General features: G+C 40.2%; 2 protein-coding genes across 2 annotated transcripts; one reads left to right on the top strand and one right to left on the bottom strand.

Annotated features, from left to right (window-relative positions):
- The first annotated feature begins 5,778 nt into the window (after window positions 1-5,778).
- On the top strand, window positions 5,779-7,314 carry LOC135707776 (uncharacterized). Its single transcript, XM_065229658.1, has 2 exons — window positions 5,779-5,893; window positions 5,947-7,314. Exons 1-2 carry the CDS (start codon window positions 5,887-5,889, stop codon window positions 7,146-7,148), a joined length of 1,209 nt encoding a protein of 402 aa, XP_065085730.1. The 5' UTR covers window positions 5,779-5,886; the 3' UTR covers window positions 7,149-7,314.
- A 948-nt stretch (window positions 7,315-8,262) lies between these two features.
- LOC135707755 (uncharacterized) lies at window positions 8,263-8,901 on the bottom strand. Its single transcript, XM_065229635.1, has one exon. The coding sequence runs from the start codon at window positions 8,899-8,901 to the stop codon at window positions 8,263-8,265; it is 639 nt and encodes a 212-aa protein (XP_065085707.1).
- Window positions 8,902-19,484: the final 10,583 nt, after the last annotated feature.

The raw sequence follows: 19,484 nt of genomic DNA, 5'->3' as shown, positions 1-19,484 counted from the left end.
TTATAGAAAAAAGTCTCAGAAATCGATTGGAGTGGGTTTCATCTTGGGCACGATAGGGTAAGTTGGGGTTTTTCACAGTTTTGCTCTAAAATCTCCTATTTTGCATGATTTGAATGCTGTATCTCAAGATACCGATGATATAGACGGATGATTTCTTAGGAAAAGTTGATCAGGAGATTAAGGACTATTGGATGATGGACAGAACAATTCGGAATTCTTCCGCTAGGCGACACTAGTGAGCATTCGAAGTGTATATGTTTGCGCTGCTGTATCTTAAGATCCTGACTATTTAGACGGATGATTTCTTCGGCAAAGTTAATCAGGAGGTCAAGGACTGATGGATGATGGACAGAACAATTCAGAATTCCTCCACTAGGTGGCGCTAGTGAGCATTGAAAGTGAATATATTTGTGCTGCTGTATCTCAAGACCTTGACTATTTAGACGGATGATTTCTTCGGCAAAGTTGATCAGGAGGTCAAGGACTGTTGGATGATGGACAGAACAATTCAGAATTCTTCCGCTAGGCGATACTAGTGATTATTGAAAGTGAATATGTTTGCGCTGCTGTATCTTAAGTTCCTGACTATTTAGACGGATGATTTCTTGGGCAAAGTTGATCAGGAGGTCAAGGACTATTGGATGATGGACAGAACAATTCGGAATTCCTCCGCTAGGTTACGCTAGTGAGCATTTGAAGTTAATATGTTTGTACTGCTGTTTCTCAAGATCCTGACGTTTTAGACGGATGATTTCTACGGCAAAGTTGATAAGGAGGTCAAGGAACAATCCGGAATCGCTAGATGGCACTAGTGAGCATTTGAAATAAATATGTTTGTGATCCAGATTCAAGGAATCAACCTCTGCAAAAAACTGCTCAAACATGGACTTGGTAAGCGAGTTGGTCTCTTTAGTCCAATTCATAGAGCGTATTCTGCAGAACGAATCTGACTGGGGATTCGGGTTCCGCCAAATATCCTCTCCTCTTTCGAATACTAACAACAGGCTCATAAAATGTTCGGAGAGAAGAGAATCATCCTCTTTTAAAAAGCCACTCTGGTTGTAGTGCGCAAAACCTGTATCAGAGTGCGGACCAGCCGTGACATGCAATTTACAAGTCAACACTTTCTGGTTTAACTTTGAAATCCTGTTGTAGAATCCGTTGCAAATCGCATATAACCATATCACGGATTGAAACGCTTGATGATAAGTATCCTTTTTCTCGGTTTGGAGTTGAGAACGGTGGAATTATGGCGTTTCTAAATTCAGCTACTTTTTTCCAGGGCTGCAAAATTGCAATACATAAATGGGACAATATGAAGGGACTAATAACAATGCATATCTCTAAAATTGATCAAAGATTTAGAAACTTGACCTATTTTAAACAAAAAAATTGTTCTACTAAGTTTTTTTATATATACGTTAATTAAACTGTCATACCTAGATGCTTCTTAGTGAATCGAGCCAGCTCTCCATATTTGGTTTTACTTAACCCAAGTTTTGATTTTATCGCCAAAGTTGACTCCTCCGAACACAGAGATGTTCCACGAACAGAGTCAACGGATTCGATGGTCTCTTTTACCCAAACCTCACCGCCGCTCAACAAATGCTGTAAGATTTGAGCAGTTGCTGGATTAGCAGCCTTTATGGCAGCAATTTTGGCTGACTACAGCAAGTTATCAAGACCTTGTTCTTTGAAAAGTCCGATACTGCGTCTGTATTTCGAAAATCTTGTCAACTGGCTAAACTCCTTGCGCTTTCGACCTCGAGGATTTAGGGTTGACGGTCTTCGCTGACTGTTGGAACTGGTATCCAAATCCGGAGTGGCAAAAGGAGGTGAAATAGGAGATGATTGTGACGAGGGATCTTTGGGTTTCCTTGAATGGACCCGCGTATTTTTCGAAGGCCTGGATCCTGAGGGTTGGTCTTCGACCTGATAAAATAATTGATGATGAATTATATCCAAGCATTTTTTCGTAAAATTTTAGAGTCGGTAGTTTTTGTTTAGGATTTTTATAAAATATTCATACAAATATCAAGTCTTTTTCTAATCGCGGTTGATGCTATTGATTATTTAGTAACATGAACAAAAACAGATTTCATCAGTAGTATGTCTTGCTTTACATTAACGCATTCCCACGCTTTTACTAATTTTCATTCAAGTCCAATTTAAATTGGTTTGGAATCCGTTGTTTTTTGAAAATTTAGCACTTCGCTCAACAGGTACAATTTTTCCGAACTGTAATTTTTTAATGTTCGAGGGTATCGTATTAAAAACGTTTCTTCGTTAATTTATGCTGCTTTCTAAAATTAAGCACGCCCAGGGATTCTTACCTCGAATATGCTTTCAAGCCACTCTGCATTCTTCTTAAAGAATCGATCCTTACTGTGGGTTTTTAACCATCACCGATTAAATTGACCAATCCAGTTTTTAACACCTTGCGCTACAGCCGCAGGTGCTTTCGACAGTGCCCTAGACACAAAGTCAAGTAAACGGTTCTCCAAATTGTCTTTGAGTTCAGATCAAATTCTCATCCAGGTTCACAGATTCAAAGCCCTTTGTATTAAAACATCTCCAAACATCTTAAACATATCATGCACATTATTTACGTTTGAATTCGATATGTTTAATACGTTCTAGGTTCACCAAATTGTCCTCAAAACTTGTTAATTAGGCTACCATCTCGCATTTTAGTTTGATTACATTCATAGATCAGGAGGCCTCCATAAGCTCGGTCGGTAGAGCCTGCTACTATAAAGCAAACCATGCTGTAGGTGGCTGGGTTCGAATCCCGGTTGGTCTAGGATTTCAGATTGGAAAATTTCTCGACTTCCCTGGGCATAGTATATTATTGTACTTGCCACACAATATACACATGTTAAAATCGAACAGGCTTGGAAAGCTTTCAATAAGCAACTGTGAAAGTGCATCTAAAGCACTAAGTTGAGAGCAGGCGTTAAGTTACAGTTGGGACGTAATAGCCAGAGAAGATCATAGATAGCTCTAACTAGCGGAGGAATTCCGAATTGTTCTGTCCACCATCCAACAGTCCTTGACCCCTGATCAACTTTGCCGAAGAAATCATTCGTCTAAATAGTCAGGATCTTGAGATACAGCAGCACAAATATATTCACTTTCAATGCTCACTAGCGCCATCTAGTGGAGGAATTCTGAATTGTTCTGTCCATCATCCAACAGTCCTTGACCTCCTTATCAACTTTGCCGAAGAAATCATCCGTCTAAATAGTCAGGATCTTAAGATACAGCAGCGCAAACATATACACTTCGAATGCTCACTAGTGTCGCCTAGCGGAAGAATTCCGAATTGTTCTGTCCATCATCCAATAGTCCTTAATCTCCTGATCAACTTTTCCTAAGAAATCATCCGTCTATATCATCGGTATCTTGAGATACAGCATTCAAATCATGCAAAATAGGATATTTTAGGGCAAAACTGTGAAAACCCCCAACTTACCCTATCGTGCCCAAGATGAAACCCACTCCAATCGATTTCTGAGACTTTTTTCTATAAGAATGACTATTGTTTAGTCTCTTGTTCCAGCGAACACCAAGTTATTGAATTTTAACACATTATTTCGATTTTGTCCCCAGTGTGCATTGGGACGGTACTAATGGATAGTTTTGGTCGCTATTGAAAATTTAGTCGATTGCTGAATTCATGTATGGGCCCAAAAAGATAACCTTAAAGAATCCAATTGCATATTCGTAATCTGCATTACAAATGGAATCGAAATCTAAAATTTCATCAATTTTGGAGCACTGGAACTATTTTAAATAAGTGTGATTACATAGGCGATCGACATGATTGGTAACTGGATGCAAGGAACGAAGCTGCAGATAGCCCACCACAAAACGGAAGGGCTATTGGTCAGTAACTGTAAAGCGGTGCAGCAGGCACAAATCACTGTCGGTGAGCACGTCATAGCCTTGAAGCGTGTGTTGAAATACCTGGGAGTGATGATCGTGGACCGACTAAACTTCAACGGCCACGTTGAATATGCCTGTGAGAAGGCTTCGAAGGGCATCAACGCGAACAACTTGGGTGAACAGAAAACACGGAGATGTTAGCTTCCAGCTGACGCAGTTCCTGAGCTTTTAAAAGGAGGAATTTATTTTTGGATAGCTTCATTACTAAAATCAACTGAATTATGTCATAAAATTGTTCACACGCGTTAAAAAAATTGATTTTTGTTTGTCCATTCATGGCATCTTTTGGATACGCCTTTCAAGAAGTTCGGCTAATCTGGTCGATTTGTTGACCATTAAGTGAAGTGTATTGACCTGATCAAGGTTTCCAGCCTACGTCATGGAGGTCCATTGGAATTGATTAGTGATGTATACAAGTTGAAATCATCTTAACCATCATTTCATAAAACATCAACTCAGTTAGTTAGTTAGTTAGTTAGTAAGTTATGTTATGAAAAATGTGGATAATTCCCTCGTATAATACAGTTTAATTCTAAAGTTCTCCAATACAATATCAAAACAAAATTTCATTTGATTTTCCTAACGATATAGGTACGTCTACTTCGTTGTTTTGCATTGGATGATTAACGTCTGAATTTTGTTGAACCCATCTGACTATTGACTAATTTTCGAATGACGATGACGTGACGTCATACTATCTAGTGCATAAGAATGTCGTAGACAAAAAAAAATCAGATTACCAGACCAAGCTGTATGAAATTTTGTTACACCCTTGTGCGTAACCTTTTTAGTTGGAACGTTAATGTGCCAATTTGTTTTAACTTGTCTAGTAAACTTAAATTCATTGCTAAAGGCAATACTTTTGGCATCGCTTGCTCAATGATATTTTTGCGTTCGCTAGCAAAGTAGTGGAATCAAAGTGGTTTTCTTGGTGATTTCACCTATAGATTTGAGAAGCAGTTTTTTTAAAATTAATTTCATGAATTCGATTGCGTGACATTGTGAAATGTTACGAAGAACACAAGTAAGTAAATACAGTGGAAGTGTTTTAACCAGGAAAATATGGTTGTAAAGTCAGGTTATACTTGCTTTAAACTTTTAGATGAGTAGTGTGTGAATGTATGTGTATACTAATGATGAAGATTAAAGAATATAAATTGAGTGACGGTGATGGTGTCGATCGCGGCATGATGTTTTGGATCAGGGAAGTCTCTGAAGGAGTGTTCTTGAATGAATAGTTATGTCGCCATGGCGCTTTCAAAATTTTGTACAACGAGGTATGGGAGAAAAATCATGAAAGCATGCTTATAACAAATCGTCTTATAACCTAGGCGAAGCCATCGGGAGATTCTTGAAAATTGAGGGAGAAGGTGTAGTAACACATAGCATTTGAGAGAATCTTTCAATTCTTTATCTTCAACCTTTACCTGTATAAATTGATTTTTTTTATTAAATCATTTTCTCTTGCACTGGAAGCAAGCAAATGGTATTCATACTCTGACAGCAGTTTCAACATGATTTTCAAATTAGGCGGCTGCGTATCATAGTTGTTCATCATCAGTGTATAATGATGATTCGGTGTACTTCGAACGATAACACAATTTTTATATTGTTTGCAATAATCAGAAGTGTTTGTTGTTTACACAGGAAGCCCCTTCTGTGAGTGAACCGTAACGAATTCCTTGGGCAGAAAAGAACTCGTCATTTCGGAATTTACCATTAGTCACCGCTGTGAGTGGCACTGCACCGGGAAAGTGATAGCATCGGTATCGTCGGGATTTTTTGATCTCCGACGAAGAACTTGATATCCTTGTAGTACATATATAAGTAGTAACGTCCACAGTGTTTATGAAGTCAGTGTTGAAATAAGTGCCACGAACGAAACGAATTATACCAGTGAGCAGTTCATATACGAGATATTTACTTTTGGGATTCACAATGAAGGGTAATTTCGTTTTAATTATTATGGCCAATGTATACTAATTGAAAGCTAATCAGTCTTTACAGCCATCATACCGCTGTTGCTGTCAGTTGGAACAATCGCCAATCCTACTTTTCGATACGAAGATGGTATCGTAGACTCGAGATGTCCATTGAATGAAAATCCAATGAATCCTGTTCATCTACCACACGCCAGAGATTGTGGAAAGTTCCTGAAATGTTTCAGAGGTCGCGCTTTCACAATTAATTGTCCTCCGGGTCAGGAATTTGGGCCACAAATTCAACGCTGTGATTATCCAGCATATGCTCAGTGCCGCTCAGTTTTGGCTTTACCAGATCCGGCTGAATTCAAATTTGAAGATGGAGTAAGTGACGCAAAATGCGCTCGTAATGATGATCCCATGCACCCACTTCATCTGCCACATCCGACGAGCTGCCAAAAGTTTATGAAGTGTTTCAGCGGAATGAGATTTGAATTGGATTGTCCACCTGGACAACATTGGGCTGCCCATCTCAATCGTTGTGATTTCCCATCAATTGCGAAATGTGTCATTAATGCAAAACCATTCCAGGCTGATCATATTAATGAAACAGAGGACACTGAAAGTGTAAATGAAAGTTCAGAAAATACAGATGTTGAATTGGAAGAAGCAGTCGAAACGGCAATAAACGACCAACCACTTGCCCGACCAGCTATCGCTGTTCCGATGAAGGCTGAATTTGTTTATAATGCAGGAGTTCCTGACATCCGTTGCCCACGGACAGATGATCCTTTCCGCCCGATCCACTTGCCTCATGCTACCGATTGCGGAAGATTCCAGAAATGCTTTGACGGTAGAGCGTACATTTTGAACTGCCCACCTGGTCAAGAATTCGGACCAAAGCTAAACCGCTGTGACTATCCACAATACGCGCAATGCTCACTACCTAAACGTAAAAATATGTCTAAATTGCTTAGTAAAGCAGTGAAATATGACGATTATTACGATTACTATAGCGATGAAGAATATCTATTGCAATCGTCTGAATGGACAGACGAACAACGAGAGATGATCGCCGGTGTTACTGATAGCCGTTGCACGATAACTGATGATAACGAACATCCTATGCACCTAACCCACAAAAAGGACTGCGGAAAATTCTACAAGTGCTATGATGGCCGTGCTTATCTCATCCAGTGTCCTGCGGGACAGCACTGGAGTGTGCGATTTGATCGGTGTGACTATCCAAAGGTGGCCAAATGCACAATTCGTCCGTAGAGTGGAAACCAGCTTGGGTGATTAGTGGTTTGCATTGACGGCGTAGACTTAATGGTACGGTGTTTGTATTTATTTGCAGTAATTAGTAATAAAACGGAAGGGCATCGCAAACAGCTTTATTTTTTATCCATCAATTCATTTGAATAAATTATAGTCCTGTCATAAATGTAAACGTTAATTTATTTAATCTGCGAGTTGTGTTTGATTAGAAATTATCATCCGAAGTTCATTCTTCTATCAAATAAATCCCATGACATGAGAATGTTGGTCAACAAACCAATTCCATCAAGGTGGTTCTTCTTAAAATAAATCTGCTGAGACTTAATAATAATTAAAATTTGTTCACTAACTACGCAAGCAATACACTACCATCAAGATAAGTTGCTGAAACTTGATTGTGACTGGAATAAGCAAACAAGTTACCACGATTTTTCAGTGACAAGTGTGCTGCTAAGGTAAAGCTCGAAAGAGACGTCTGGGTCCATTGAAATTTAAACATGTTAACCATCAAAAAGCACATAAAATAAATATAAATTATAGTAAAACAAAAGATAAAATGTTTGTCTAAGGAGTTGTAAACAAAATTTTCTTTTCAATTCCGTACAATTTTTTTTTATTTAAAAAAAAAATCTTCGATTATGTGTGTGATGGCCTGCTTTGAAACTCAACAAAGAAAAACAAACAATAAATTATTCTTTAAGGGACTGGTATCATGTTAGATTTTATTCCTCTAATGAGGATTCAGACAGTGCATTTTCGTGTTTTTTGAGCGCATCGTAAAAAAAATCTCGTAAAAAACGCGTGAAATGAGTTTTAGGAGGATTTTTTACGCGCAATATTTTGGAATTAGCGCCTTTTTTACACGGTTTCTTTCACCCGGATTTCGGATTTCACGCGGTTCTTTTCACGCGGATTCTAGAATTTACGCGGTTCTTTTACGGGGGTTTCAGAATTTGCGCGTTTTTTAATATAGATTCCAGAATTTACGTGGTTTTTTTACACGTTATTTTTACGCGGCCTCCCGTGTAAAAAAGCGACTTCAATGTATAGTTGTAGTTGCGAAAAAAATGAATTGGGTCACTCTCGGCGAAAATCTAAATTTCTCATTTTTTCATCAGCAAGAATTACGTTCAGAACTTCCCTTACCAATCAGGCTAAGGCCTTGTTGCCATCTGCTGTCCGAAGAAGTCGTCTCCACTCTACTCGATCCATGGCCACACTTCGCCAGCCTCGTAGTCTGCGAAGGTTCCGCAGTTGGCCTTCTACTTGGTCGATCCACCTTGCCCGTTGCGCGCCTCTTCTTCTTGTTCCTGTTGGGTCGCACGTTCTGTTCGAAAACACCAAGGGCACGTTGGTCCTCCACGAGCATAGTCCAGGTCTCGTAGCCGTAAAGGATCACCGGTCTAATCAGCGTCTTGTAGACAGTCAAATGCATGCGGCAGCGAATTTTATTCGACCGGAGCGTCCTCCGGAGTACAAAGTAGACACGATTCCCTGCCATAATGCGTCTTTGAATTTCTCTGCTGGTATCATTTTCGGCGGTCACCAGTGAGCCCAAATACACGAACTCATCGACCATCTCGATTTCGTTACCGTCAATCTGAACTCGGGGTGGGAGGCTAACATTGTCTTCCCTAGAACCTCTTCCTTTCATGCATTTTGTCTTTGAAGCGTTGATGGCAAGTCCAATCCGCCTAGCTTCAGCCTTCAGTCTGATGTACGTTTCCGCCATCGTCTCAATGTTCCGTGCCATGATGTCAATGTCATCGGCGAAGCCAAGAAGCTGGATGGAGTTCCTGAAGATCGTGCCACTCGGGTATATTCCAGCTCTTCTGATCACACCTTCTAACGCGATGTTGAATAGCAGACACGAAAGTCCATCACCTTGCCGTAACCCCCCCGATTCAAAGGGATCGAGAGTGTCCCCGTTACTCGAACAACGCACATCACTCGATCCATCGTCATCGTCACAAATTACGAATACGCTGCCACTTCGTCATGGTGCAACTGTCAAACTAAGTAAATCATTTTCTTTTATACACAGCCTACTACGGTATGAGCTATAGGTTACGTGCATGCAAAGAAAACCAAGGCATTGTATGCACAGGTGAAACGGGAACCTTATTTGTACGATGGTGCAAACATTATCACGCATACGGTACATACACACTTAGTTTTTTCTACCGAGCTCGGCTGTGCAAATCTCGGCAACAAAAGTTTTACTGAGATCTCAGCAAACATTTCATTTGTTTGCTGAGATTCAGCTTAGCATTATCCGAGACTCAGCAATCAAATGTCACTTTTGCTGAGATCTCAGTGAAACTTTTTTTGCCGAGATTTGCACAGCCGAGCTCGGTAGAAAAAACTAAGTGTGTAGCATGTTACTAGAACTTCTTAGTCCATTCGGTTGAAATTGCGACGTTCCAGAGTAGCATTGGAACATTGTTTGTACAACGTCATATATATGTGCATTTACCTTACCCACTGTATCGATACTACAGTCTACAAAAACTCATACAAACAATAAATAGTATTTCCGTATCAACACAACGTAGGGATCCCACCCGTGCGCGATCAAACATTATAATTGAATTGTCTGGAGACTTCGTTGAAGCGAGCTGTCATGAAACAAAAAGGCACAGTTACTTCGTTGGTCAAAACCTTGGCAACAAAAGCGGTTTGCTTATTCGATCTTCTTTTCTCCAGGGTTTCGAGTCCCAACAGCATATTGTGATGTTCATATGGTGGCAAATTTATTCGACCACGCCATGACAGATGCCGGAGAGCTAAACGTACGCATTTTCTATGAACCGATTCAGTACTGTCCACTATCGCTCTATCGTATGGACTTCAGTGACTTAAGGCACAGAGGGTCACGGAATCCATTGGCGAGCTTAAAAATAAATCCAAGCTGCGTGTTTGCCTTTGATCTGACTAGATAAGCGATAGTTGTAGTTGTTCGGTTGTCATTTTCTGGAGAATTAAATGGTACTACATTTTGCCTCACATAATTCTAAGAGATTTCGCTGACTCCAGTCCTCGAAGGAATCCAGCAGTCATTGAACTCAAAACTATCCTCTGCACACGTAATAATTATGGTGATTTTTGTGACATCATCGCAGAAGACACGTGTTCCCGATGGCAGAACAAAAACTGCCTCGTTTATGAAGACTGAGAATAGTATTACTTCCTTAAGGTAAGCCCAATGTAGTAACAGACCATCCAGACAAGTACAATTTATGGTTATCGAAAGGCCAAGTTTGCAAAATTTACCAAGCAAAAGATCATGACTCACTTGATAAAATACCGATTTGAAATCTATATAAACAGCGTCAACTAGAAAACCGGTGTCCATCGAATAGAGCGTTGATGTCTGTATAAAATTCAAATATCCTGGAAGACTCAATTTTAACATGTTTTCAAATTCCTTTTCACAACAAATATCGTTCATGTTTTAAAAAGTTCCGAAATCAACACTCTTGAGTCATTCGTTACTTGTCCGGGATTGAGATTTGAACTCGTTAAGTACTTTGACGTAAGAGGCGCGGCACGCATTCCTTGTCGAACGTTCGACAGAGCAAGTTTTCTTTACGCTACTCTCCCGCCGCCGCAAAAAGTTTTGTTTTTTGGATTGGATTTTTTTCTCTCTCCCGATCAGATTTTTTTTTATTCACCTTCTGGTGTGCAGTGCCACAGGCGGACGTATACGTTCCCCGGAGGAAGCAACCATCTCCGCCGAGTCTGGAAATTGGATTGTCCAACGGTCAAATAATCAACCACCACCTAGACATCGCATCAAAAGGTCATCACCCGTATACACCCGTACAACGAAGCAGCAGAACTGCAGATACGGTCTATCCAGACCGGACGGTGCCCTTTGTGCTAAGGCACGTGCTGCAACAATAGAGCGATCATCTCTGCTTCATCGTACAGTGGAGTTTGTAAACGCGCCATCCCGGCATTTAAAGATAAGTTATTTTTTTCTCATCTTTTTTTGTTTTGTAAATATTTTTTTTGTTTTTGATTTGCTTATATTTAAGTAATCCCCCTGCAGCGTTGAACTTCCTTTCTTACAATTTTTTGTTTTTTATTTACTCATTATCTTATTTAGTTTTTTTTTGCACATATTTTATTTTATTTTTATATTTTTTATTAACACTTTGAGCAATTCGCCCACAGTGTTGATTTCCTTTTCTTGTTGTTTTCCTTCCAATTTCAATCTATGTATTTGAAATTTGTGGAAAATATAAACAATTAATAACTAAGATTGCAACAAATTCCGTTGCGGTGGTATCTTAAGTCACCGCAATGGATGATAAAAATAAAGGCGGGGTCTGTCGCTTGACATCTCTGATGATGAGTCAATAAAGTCTCCCTCATTTGAAAAGCTTGATAGCTCTGGGGAAATGGAAACCCTCGAAGAGCACCTTGATCAAACCACCAGCAAGAACACTGGAGCCTATCCAAAAGTGAAATCTCTACCACAGCCCCCTTCTCCTCCATCGCCGCCTTGTCCACCATCACCGCCTTCTCCACCATCACCGCCTTCTCCTCCTGTCCCCCCGAAAATATCAGCGACCCCCCGCCACAAGGCTTATCCTGATGACTTGAAAGGTCCGTGGGTTGTTTTCTTCCGGCCCAAACAAAAACCTTTGAATATTGCTCGGATTTCGAAGGATCTGACAAAACATTTTTCGGCCGTAACCGATATCTTTAAGGTGACGCCAAATAAACTGCGCGTTACCGTTGATGACCTGAAACAGGCAAATCGGATTGTTGCCTGTGAGCTTTTTTCGATTGAATATCGAATCTACGTCCCCAGTTGTGACGTAGAAATTGAAGGAGTGGTCACCGAATCGAGTCTGACTTGTGAGGATTTCCTACTAGCCGAATCTTTCGGCATTTTCAAAAACCGTGCCCTCCCGAATGTCAAGATACTGGACTGCATTCAACTGCAGTCAGTGTCGCACATAGGCACAAACAAAACGTATACCCTCTCAGATTCGTTTCGTGTGACCTTTTCAGGATCGGCTACCTGTACGCTTGTTTGTACCGAGGGTAACCCAGACAACCAGAAGTCGTATAACAATGTACAGACAGTATCGTAAATTGCTACAGTTTAAGTCAAAATCGCATATAAGAATGGCATACCTCGCCTTATGTTTAAGTTAAATCGTATAGAAGGCAAATTTCCGACTTATATGCGATGACTCATTTTACCGTCGTGCTGTATCACAAATTAAATCGGATAACATCGTAAGACTTTCCAAAATGATTTTTTATTACAGATAAAATCGTATATGATGTTAAATCAACTCGTTTAAAATTAAATTAAAATATACACGTATATGGCCTCCTCTTTTGTACGTATAAGCCATTTCTTTGCATTCTATACGAATTGTTTGTTTGTATATATGTTTATATATCACAAAATCAACTTTGAATATACGTGCATTCTGGTTGTCTGGGAATGAATTGCTTGAAATGCAAACAACTAGGTCACACCGCGGACTTTTGTTCCAACAAACCGCGGTGCGATCAATGTGGGGAAGAGCATACGGAGGGTCCTTGTCATGCTACCCCAAAATGCGTTTACTGTAAGGATGCTCCGCATGCTCTTAGTGATTGCCCGAAGTACAAACAGCAGGGAGGAAAACTAAAGTGGTCTTTGGAAGCTCGCTCTAAGCGCTTGTTAGCAGAAATTTTGAAAGCGACTGCTTCATCTTCCCAAACCAACCACCCCAAAAAGCAACAACACATTCCACCTCCTGCCAAATGATGATCAGGGCTCTGACTCAGAGGTTGGTGAGAGTAGTCCTTTTGTCTTTAACGGCAACACGAGGAAGCGGTCAAAAAAAACATCACCCAAAAACCTCGTAAGGCATTTCGTACGGACTCTCAACCTACCTTGAAAAATTTAAGAGGTAGCGGAAATGTAGCAAAACCCCCACCACCGGGATTTAAAGTTTGTAATTTTAACAAAGACTTTCCGCCACTTTCGGGATCATCTAAAACCCCAGATATCCCAGTTTTTTCAGCCAGAAAAACAGCTGAATAACCAGCAAGAACATGATGCCATTTTCACGTTTTCTGGAATTGTGGAGAGCATCTTCAATATATTTAACGTCTCTGACTCAACGAGGAACATAATTTAGTGCTTCCAATTGTGAAAACTCTTTTGAAGCAACTAGCTTCTAGGTGGTCCTTCCTTGCATCGATCATATCTTTTGATGGATAATTTTCCGAATGAGGTCGGAGATATGATCTCTCTTCTTCAGTGGAACTGTAGAAGTCTTATTCCGAAGCTTGACGAATTCACATTTTTAGTTCACAACTCATTTTGTGACGCATTTGCTCTTTGTGAAACATGGCTTTCTTCAGACACCGATTCCACGATTTTAACATTATTTGCCTTGATCGAGCAGATTCGTATGGAGGGGTGCTTCTAGGGATTAATAAGCTCCATTCCTTTTATACAATCGATCTGCCTTCCGTGACAGGCATTGAAGTTGTCGCGTGTCTGGTAAATATTCGAGGTAAAAGCCTCAGTATTGCCTCAGTATATCTTCCTCCGAGAACCGCGATTTCTCGCCAAGGTCTATCAGATATCTGCTCAGTTTGATCTAAGCCTCGGTTGATCTTAGGAGATCTTAAATCTCACGGTACAGGCTGGGGTGAACTGTGCGACGAAAACCGCTCAACCTTGATATACGACATGTGCGACATCTTCAAAATGACAATTCTGAGCACCGGGGAAGCAACACGAGTAGCCAAACCTCCAGCAAGAGTAAGCAGATTAGACCTCTCACTTTGTTCGAGTTCACTATCGTTGGATTGCTCGTGGAAAATAATTCAAGATCCCTACGGTAGTGACCACTTGCCAATCAAAATTTCTATTACCAATGGTTCATCTTCCACTCGCTCGGTTGACATCGCGTACGACCTCACGAAAAACATCAACTGGCAAAAATTTGCGTCCGCGGTTCTCAGTGCTACTGATTTGGTTGAGATACTCCCTCCGCTGGATGAGTACTTCTTTTTATCGCGACTTAACGTTGACTGCGCTCTTCAAGCACAGACGAAACGCGTTCCGGGTGTTTCCGTTCGCAAACGACTTCTCACTCCGTGGTGGGATGAGGATTGCACCGACGCAAACAGCGAGACGTCCGTCGCGCTTAAACGCTTCCGCAAACACGGTAAGGTCGGGGATTTCGAGCGGTACATCGACCTCGAGAAAACTTTTAAGAGCTTGATTAAAGCTAAAAAACGCGGTTACTGGCGTCGGTTCGTCGATGGTTTGTCGCGAGAGACTTCCATGAGAACACTCTGGAATGTCGGCAGGAGAATGCGAAACGCGTCATCACCGGTCAACGAAGACAAGGAGTACTCAGACAGTTGCATATTCAGCTTCGCGCGGAAAGTTTGCCCGGATTCGGTGTCGGTTCAAACCAACGTTTGTGATCGTCCGTCAGGTAGTAACGAAATAGATTCCCCGTTTTCGATGGTGGAATTCTCACTTGCTCTCCTCTCATGTAACAACTCAGCTCCAGGAATGAATAGAATCAATTTCAACTTGCTCAAAAATCTCCCAGACGTCGCGAAGAGACGCTTGTTGAACTTATTCAATCAATTTCTGGAGCACAACATTGTTCCGGATGACTGGAGGCAAGTAAGAGTTATCGTCATTCGAAAACCCGGGAAACCCGCGTCGGATTATAACTCGTACCGTCCCATCACGATGCTGTCCTGTATACGGAAATTGTTGGAGAAAATGATTCTTTTTTGTCTAGACATATGGGTCGAGTTGAATGGTTTACTTTCAGATACGCAATTTGGATTTCGGATAGGCAAAGGAACGAGCGACTGTCTTGCGTTGCTTTCAACTGAAATTCAACTGGCCTATGCGCAAAAACAGCAAAGGGGTTCAGTTTTCTTGGACATTAAGGAGGCTTTTGATTCTGTTTGTATCGACGTCCTTTCGGATAAACTCCACGATAGTTGGCTTTCACCAATTATGAACAACTATTTGAGCAACTTGTTGTCTGAGAAATATATGAGCTTTTCTCATGGAAACTCGACAACTTCACGAATTAGTTACATGGGTCTCCCCCAGGGTTCATGTTTAAGCCTCCTTCTTTATAATTTTCATGTAAAAGACATTGATGGTTGTCTTGATTACAATTGCTCGCTAAGGCAGCTTGCAGATGACGGCGTTGTAACCGTTATAGGACCAAGTGCACCGGACCTGCAAGGACCATTGCAAGATACCTTAGACAATTTGTCTACTTAGGGTTTGAAGCTGGGTATCGAATTCTCTCCGGAGAAAACTGAGTTGGTTGTTTTTTTCTAGGAAGCATCAGCCTGCACAGTTACAGCTTCAGCTAATGGGTGAAACAATCACTCAAAGTATTTCTTTTAAGTATTTAGGTGTCTGGTTCGATTCCAAATGCACATGGGGATCAAGTTGTACCGAACAACCATCCTCTCGGTTTTAGAGTACGGTAGCTTCTGCTTTCAATACGCGACAAAAACACATGTCCTGAAGCTGCAACGGGTTCAATACCGTTGTCTCCGAATCGCGCTTGGCTGTATGCACTCGACGCATACGATGAGCCTCGAAGTACTCGCGGGTGGTCTTTCACTGACAGATCGTTTTGTGGAACTGTCCTTTCGGTTTCTTATCCGTTGTGAAGTAATGAACCCATTGGTAATAGAAAACTTTGAGAAGCTACTCGACAGAAATCCTCAAACAAGATTCATGAGTCTCTATTACGAGTACATGGCACTAGAGATTGGCCATTCTTCGTACAATTCCAATCGTGTTTGCCTTCAAGACTTTAATAGTTCCTCTGTAAATCTGACCATGTAGCAAGAAATCCGTGGAATACCAGATCACCATTGGTCGTTGGTTGTTACCTTATTTTTTGCAAACAAGTATCACCATGTCAGTAACAATAGGAGTTTTTCACAGATGGATCAACCAGAAATGCTTCCACTGGATTTGGTGTATTTAATCAACTTCATAGCGCCTTTTATAAACTGCAGAAACCATGCTCCGTATACGTTACGGAACTCGCACCTATATTTTACGCAGTAGAGCGAATTGCCTCACTACCTTCTGACCATTATTTCATTTTTACGGATAGTCTTAGCTCAATGGAGGCTATTCGTTCAATGAGGCCGATGAAGCACTCCTCGTATTTCCTGCCTGAAATACGATCTAAACTGAGTGCTTTATCTAACTGCTCCTATACTATCACCTTAGCTTGGGTCCCATCTCATTGCTCAATTCCGGGTAATGAGAAAGCGGACTCATTGTCTAAGGTGGGTGCTATGGAAGGCGATGTTTTTAAGCGACAAATCGCCTTCAACGAATTTTTCTCCATTGCTCGTCAGCAAGTCCTCATCAGTTGGCAACAAAAATGGAATGATGGTGAATTGGGAAGATGGTTACATTCTATTCTCCCACAGGTGTCGAACAAACCATGGTTCAAAAGGTTGAACATGAGCCGCTACTTTATACGCGTTATATCAAGGCTTATGTCCAATCACTGCTCGTTAGACTCGCACTTCTATCGAATTGGGCTCTCAGGCAGCAATTTATGAGCGTGTGGCAGTGTTTATCACAATATCGAGCATGTTATTTGGTCATGTACCTTATACCGTGTTGCCAGATCTGAGTTATCCACATCCCTCAGGGCCCGAGGAAAACAACTCGCGATACCCGTTAGAAACCCAACTAACAATTTTAGCTGCAGATCAGGTTATACAGCCAAAAAATGGCTTATACAGCTAATTTTTGCCTGTATAAGCTAGTCTGCAGCTAAAATTGTTTGTTGGGAATGTCTTGGCGAGCTGGGACCTCGACTATTTTAATTTAATTTATGTGTTTTTAAAACGGATCGATCTGAGGATTTAGTAGTTAGTGTCATCTTGTGTTCCCCCAAGTTGTTAGCTGCCCATCGGTGTACCCCCATGTTTGTCTTTTTCATCAGAGTGTCGCCTAGTTCGAGATCAAGAGCACATTGCTCTCCAAACCTTGTGTTCACAATCCTTACCCTGCCATCCATTTGTTACAATTTGTTACCCCTAACCTCGAGATAGCCGCGAGTAATCGGCCCCCGCTACTAATTAATAACGTTATTTTTAAGTAATTATGCTATCCAAACAATGAATATCGGCTCCGCAAAGCTACAGCAAATAAGCCTGGAAAAATAAACGAATTATAAAAAAAAGAGGCACGGCACGCTATGTCTGAAGGCACTTTTTTTTTGCAACTTACATGTACCTCAGTTTTTTCTTCACAGGAAGTTAGTCCTATTGATTCTAACAATCAAATCGGTGAAGTTTTTAAAATATTTCATCTTGGGATTTTTTAGAAAAAGTGTTTTGAAATTTACTTAGCTGTTTACAATGGCGTATACGGACTATTCATGATAAAAAACTGTTAAGGATCAAAACAAATCCAGCTGAAAATGATTCAAAAGGGAATTAAAGTTGTCAAAATACTAAGCTTCAATGGTATAGTAAGATTCCCTCTTCGGTACCGTCAGATATCGTAACTAGGGGAAATGACGGCTTCGGCATGCCAGACTATTTTCGGCAACCCAAATTGAAACACTATTTTCACTGCATTTTCTTACGAAAACACTTCGCTGAATGCATGCAAACGATTCTTTATGCTTTCAGCTTCAATTTGACTATATTTTTACCACTGAGAAAAAGCAATCTAGCAAGGTTTTCTTGAAATGAAACACACCCACTACAAATTGTAACTGATTTCGAGTTGCCGATAATAGAACAGCAGATTTACATGCAGTTCAAATGGAACGGTTGCCCAAGAAAAACTAGTTGCCGACAATACTCGCTCTCACTAGAGAAGATTGGAGCTTTGTAAAAGCGTTTCAAAACAGTTTTTGACAATTCTTTCGACTGAAATTGTTAGAGCAGCTGGCAAAGATTGTAAACAAACCAATACTGCATATGTGTGCGTTCCTTAGAGAAAAAGGCTATAGAAAGAAGGTCGCTGCTTAGATTGCCGAGAATACGTAAATTCCCCTATGTCATGACCTCATAATGTATAAATAAATAAAATAATTAATCAATGGGTTAGTCTCTAAATTTACTATTATTAAGCCATTGCATTGCAAAACGATATAGTGGTTCTCAGACTTTGGTTAAAAATTGTAGTTTTGTTCCTTATCGCAAAATATTTTCTTTATTTTTGTCATTAGGGTGACCATTTCATCGTTAGGGTAGTCAATTTTTTTTTTCATAATGATTTTTTTCAAAAATTTATAACTTTTTAATCACTGGACCCCATTTTTAAAGACCATTATATCAAATGAAAAGTAATTAAAAATACATGATGTAATATTTATTGAATATATTAATTGCATCCATTTATGATGGTTTTCAGAGGTTGTAATAAGTTTTCATATTTTTCCTGAAAAATTTAGGTTTTTACACCATATATCGAAAAATCAGCGATGTGTTGTTTTTCATTAGCTGATGATCAAAATTTCATTCTTCAAAAATTGTACGTTTATCAGGCATCCAGGCATCAGGCATGACATCTATCAAGCGACCAGCGAATTCAAATTGCGTATGCTGAGTCGCATTTTCGGCAGCCACCATATTGCGCTATTGGGATCATTCTTGGTCGCTATGAAGAAATCATAGCTGATTTGAGGCCGAGCTGTGTCTGTAATATAAGAAAAGTATATTTTAAAGTTATGTAAAATATAAAGTTATAAAGATAACTGTTAAATACCGACTTTATTAACAGATTAAGATCTTCTTTAAGCTGAGTAAATCTTCGTGAGAAATCTTAGATTTTTTTTCTGGCTGTTTTGGCCTTCCTGCGACGTTTGAAAAAATAACCTTAGCTAATTGTTTGCCTGCTAACTATTTAATGCTTTTGGAAACGAAGTGAGGCCAATTTGGAGAGATTCTGAAGTTTCCGGTGTTCACTACATGCATGACGTTTCCCAGGAGAAACCTGCGTCAGACATAATTTGCAAATTTTTATGAATTTCTTTTTTTCTGCGGTATTTTTTTCTTACAAATATCTACACACCCGCACAACTTTGACTGTCGACTTTGGTTTGAACTTTTTGTTAACATCTTTCGTCTGGATATTTGTGAACCTCAATTTTCATATACTGCTCCCTTTTATACCGGTAAACGGCAATACAACATGCGTGAGTCGTACTCACGATATTTTTTAGGTAGCAAACTCTCATTTTTACGTCCTTCCACCCTGCTCATGCCCTCGATCACATTTCATAAGGGAATCGTAAAAGAGAAAGATACATCGCAACAAATTCTTACTAT

Source organism: Ochlerotatus camptorhynchus, unplaced genomic scaffold (assembly GCF_037179485.1).
Source record: "Ochlerotatus camptorhynchus isolate MF236.1 unplaced genomic scaffold, CSIRO-AGI_Acam_v1.1 ptg000317l, whole genome shotgun sequence".
Classification (NCBI taxonomy): Eukaryota; Metazoa; Arthropoda; class Insecta; order Diptera; family Culicidae; genus Ochlerotatus; species Ochlerotatus camptorhynchus.
This window is presented reverse-complemented; position numbering and strand designations above follow the sequence as displayed.